Source organism: Colletotrichum fioriniae (assembly GCF_027942845.1).
Source record: "Colletotrichum fioriniae strain IMI 355084 chromosome Unknown scaffold_2, whole genome shotgun sequence".
In the NCBI taxonomy this organism is placed as follows: Eukaryota; Fungi; Ascomycota; class Sordariomycetes; order Glomerellales; family Glomerellaceae; genus Colletotrichum; species Colletotrichum fioriniae.
This window is the reverse complement of record NW_027076838.1, coordinates 442,136-446,605: the sequence shown is the minus strand read 5'-3', so window position 1 is coordinate 446,605 and position 4,470 is coordinate 442,136. Positions and strand designations below refer to the sequence as shown.

Sequence of the window (4,470 nt, the reverse complement as noted above, 5' to 3'; positions counted from 1 at the left end):
TGTCTCTCGTAGTGTGTTTCTCTCTCTCTCTGTCTCTCTTGCGTCTTGCCTGGGTGTGCATGTGCTGGCGATGCTTTGGTTCCATGTCTGCAACCCCGTACGCATGAAACCGATCGACCCGGCTCTCATTCCACGCGGGATCTACCTCGCCTTGCCTGCCCTCTTCTACCTACCACACGCCACCACCACCTCTTTTCCCTTCTAATTGAGAGCTTAAACTTCAAGAAACAGCTTTGATCCTTTGTTGCTCTTTTTTTCTATTTTATCATTTACCTTACATAACCTTACCCTTACCCGGGAGCTTAAACGCCCAGGCTGGCTTCTTCATTTGCTTGTAATTGGAAAAAAGTGCTGGCGACTTACGCAACTCTCCTAGGTCAACAAGACGAAGCACCAACGAGCTGTCTTTTGCGCGCTTCTTGACATTGAAGTCTCTTCACGAGAGGTCTGGACGCAGTCTTTGACAGATCTCGCTTTGCTCACCTCGAAACTCCAACAACTCGCCTTTCCGTCGCAACGTAGACATTGGAGTCGTTGTCGTCATCAAAGAGAACTAGCTACGCAGGCATCGCTCCTCGCGACAAATAAAAGAGACTCGCAGAACAACCGCAACAATGAGCGTCCCCTGGCGCGGAGTGTCCGTCAGTTCGGCAGCAATCGCCGTACTATTGGCTCTGCGACAGCCAGTATTCTCGAGATGTCACCTTCTAGTCGCTTTTGTGGGCGCCTTTGCCTTCCAGATGCTGGCTTGGGGCATCTTTGTCGTATTCTTATTCCCCCAGTACTTCTCATCTCTGCGCTCGCTTCCAGGGCCAAAAGGTGATCACTGGTTGATGGGACAGTACCCGAGGATCATGCGCGAGCCGACTGGCGTGCCCATGATTGAGTGGTGAGTAGAACACCGGAGATAGAGAGAAAGCTGTGTTGGCGGCAAGCATTCTTGGCATGTAACAGGAGAGAGACTAAATGTGTGCGCCACGCAGGATCAACACCATCCCTCATGAAGGCATCATTCGCTACCGCGGCTTGTTCAACCAGGAGCGCCTCCTGATCACGTCGCCCAAGGCACTCGCCGAGGTGCTCGTTACCCACAACTACGACTTCAAAAAGCCCGGCGCCGTTCGCTCGTCCATCGGCCGCATCCTCGGCATCGGCGTGTTGCTGGCCGAGGGCGACGATCACAAGGTGCAGCGCAAAAACCTCATGCCAGCCTTCGCCTTCCGCCACGTGAAGGACTTGTACCCGCTCTTCTGGAGCAAGGCGTGCGAGGGCGTCCAGGCCATCACCGATGCCGTCCATGCCGAGGCCGCAAAGGGCGCAACCGAAGGACTCAGCGACCCGGAGAAGGCCGCTCTGGGCCCCAACACCGCCGTCCTGGAGATTGGCAACTGGGCGTCGCGCACCACGCTCGACATCATCGGCATGGCCGGCATGGGCCGCGACTTTGGCGCCATCCGCGACCCGGCGAACCCCCTGAACCAGACCTACCAGCACGTCTTCAAGCCGAGTCGTCAGGCGCAGGTCCTCGCGGTCCTCGGTCTCCTCCTCCCGGGTAACCTCGTCCATCACCTTCCCCTGCAGCGCAACGGCGACATCGCAAAGGCGGCCAACACCATCCGCGCCACCTGCCGCGAGCTCATCCGCGAGAAGAAGGAGAAGTTGGAGCGCAAGCAGCTGACCGACATTGATATCTTGTCGGTAGCGCTCGAGTCCGGCTGCTTCACCGAGGACAACCTCGTCGACCAGATGATGACTTTCCTCGCCGCGGGCCACGAGACGACGGCCTCGGCCATGATGTGGGCCATCTACTGCCTCTGCCTCAACCCCGAGGTCCAGTCCCGCCTCCGCCTCGAGATCCGCGAGCGCCTCCCGACACCTGGCACGCCCGGCGACATCACGGCCCTCGACATCGACCACATGCCCTACCTCAACGCCGTCTGCAACGAGGTCCTGCGCTACTACTCCCCGGTGCCCATGACCCTCCGCGAGGCCGCCGTCGACACCGTCATCGACGGCAACAAGGTGCCCAAGGGCACGCGCATCATGCTCTGCCCGTGGGCCACCAACAAGGACGCCTCGCTCTGGGGCGCCGATGCGGGCCGCTTCAACCCGGACAGGTGGCTCCCGTCGCGCGACGGCGGCGACGCGGAGAGCAAGAAGACGGCCAACAGCGGCGGCGCGACGAGCAACTACGCCTTCATGACGTTCCTCCACGGTCCTCGAAGCTGTATCGGGCAAGGGTTCGCAAAGGCCGAGTTTGCGTGTATCCTCGCCTCGTGGATTGGGCGGTTCGAGTTCAGCCTCAAGAACAAGGAGGAGTACGACGAGAAGAACATGACTATCAAGGGCGGCGTCACAGCGCGGCCGTCAAAGGGGCTGCACGTATACGTCAAGGTCGTGGATAGTTGGTGAGATGTGTGTGAGTGTGTGTGAGTGTGCTTGTGTAGGTGTGTGGAGAGTGTAGGATGTGCTTTGTGTTGTAATTAATGATATGAGCATGACTGAGCTGAACTGAACTGGGCTGGGTTCCTGGTATGTGTGAAAAACACAAGATGAAGTAAATAATGGGACAAGGGGGGCACGCTGAGCGCGCAGACGAGCGAGGTCTGTCCTAGCAGAGTGTTCTGGATAGCATTTGGTGCTTGGGAAAGGATAGAAGAATATGGCGTTGAAACCAATAACACATATATTCGTTTTGAAGCACAAGATGTCGTCAAGGGTCCACGTCTTCAACCAAGGTAAGAAGCCTCCGCCTAATCCTTGGGTAAGTCCTCAACGACTCATCAACGTCTTAGAAACCATGGCAGTGCTAAACCTTCCATCTTCTTTCGAAGAAAGTCACCTCCATCGCCGAGATTTATGTAAGGTACGATAGCTTAGCGGCGCACTAAACCAAGGTAAACAAAGCTCGGTGGCTTTTCGAGATTCAGGCAGGTACGACCGGCCCATACCTTCCTCACCTTCCCATACATTGCCCACGAGAAGGCTATACATCCCCCATCAACTCCGTTCCCGTCACCAGCCAGCAGGCGCCCGTCTAGGTCGACGGGTCAGGTCAAACTGGCTGGGTGGTGGAGCGGTTCACGGTCGACAATCAAATTACGCCCACAGCCTACTCGACGATAGGCTATCCGAGTTCGAGTCCCAGCATGAGCACCAGAAATTTCCCAGCTTGAGGACCAAGAGATGTAGCCCCCAGTTCAGCACCGGGGGTGAACTCTTTTTGGCCCTCTGTCTCTTTAGTGTCAGTGTCCATGAGTCTGATGAAAACGGGAGGAGGTTTTATTATTCGTGTAGCATTGTCTTCTTGTGACTGCCATAGCCGCTCTTATTACCCCCTTTAGTACCCTCTTGTCAGCTTGCCTTGCAGTTGCTTAATTACGACTACAAAGGGCTTGATAACCACCTCTAAATAGGTTCGGTTCGAATCCAGGGTCAGGAATGTTTTCCTCGAGCCGGTTCTTGATCTCTTGGGTTTTTTTTTGGCTCAAAACTCCCTGTTTCGACATTGATCATGATCCTGTTTTTCAGACACCCAGTAGCCTACTACCGCCGCTTCTATGCGTTTGGTACTAGCTTTGCGCCCTTGTGACTCCCGGAATCCCTCAACCCACCCCATGTATAATTTAGTGCCCGGAGCTTCTCCTCGTATATTCTGTACGTAATATATATGCCTCATCTAAAGACACCGATAAGCAGAGCGAAGACTCGGTCTCAAATTGTGTTTGTTCTCTGAGTACGACTTCGTCCATGCAATCGGCGAAAGAGATGACGCCCGAGATGTCATCCCACGTATTTGAAGAGAAGCTAGGAGAGGGATTAGTTGGTTCTGCTCTTGGGCTTCACGCGATACCAAAAGTACACCACCTTACCCCAGCTGGGGCACTTTTAAATACAAGAGGAGCATAACACAAGCGAGCCACTTACCTCACGGGACAGTAACGGAAAGGAAGAGAGCTTATTCGATGAGGGCCGGAGGCGGCGCTTGGGGGAGAAAACCCAACCAAGTTCAGACACATTGTTGGTTGAAGACCCCAAACCACACGTTAGAATACGCCCTTTGCACCTATCTCACCATCCAATAGAGACGACTGCTTGCCTATTGAAGTCCTTGTGGACTTCAAGAAAGTTTTTCATCCCCTTTGTACACAATAGTAGAGTGCCGCAAATGCCCTGCAAGACTTGGGGGGATCTGGTTCGCAAACCGCACCTACGATAGGTTTGAATTTAGAAGAGTTGATATTCGGAGCAACAACACAGAAGCAGCAAAAAGGTAAGGTCACACAGTGATGGGATGTACTGGAAACTTCGCTAGACTTGGTGGTTGTTTAACAACCATTCGCATAGATTGCTTTTGATCGGCTTGACCAAGCTCACGAAAGCTAGGGGTATAACTATGAATATACGAGAAAAGAAAAGGGAGGCTATATGCTTTCGCTGTGGAATAGTATTCACACAGAACAGGGACCC

The 4,470-nt window shown here is 54.2% G+C and overlaps 1 protein-coding gene across 1 annotated transcript; it reads left to right on the top strand.

The window, feature by feature from the left end:
• Window positions 1–614: 614 nt before the first annotated feature.
• N0V96_001977 (uncharacterized protein) lies at window positions 615–2,412 on the top strand (the record flags this gene model as incomplete). Its single annotated transcript, XM_053195115.2, has 2 exons — window positions 615–889; window positions 984–2,412. The coding sequence occupies 2 exons, from the start codon at window positions 615–617 to the stop codon at window positions 2,410–2,412; spliced, it is 1,704 nt and encodes a 567-aa protein (XP_053047386.2).
• Between the last annotated feature and the right edge of the window lie 2,058 nt (window positions 2,413–4,470).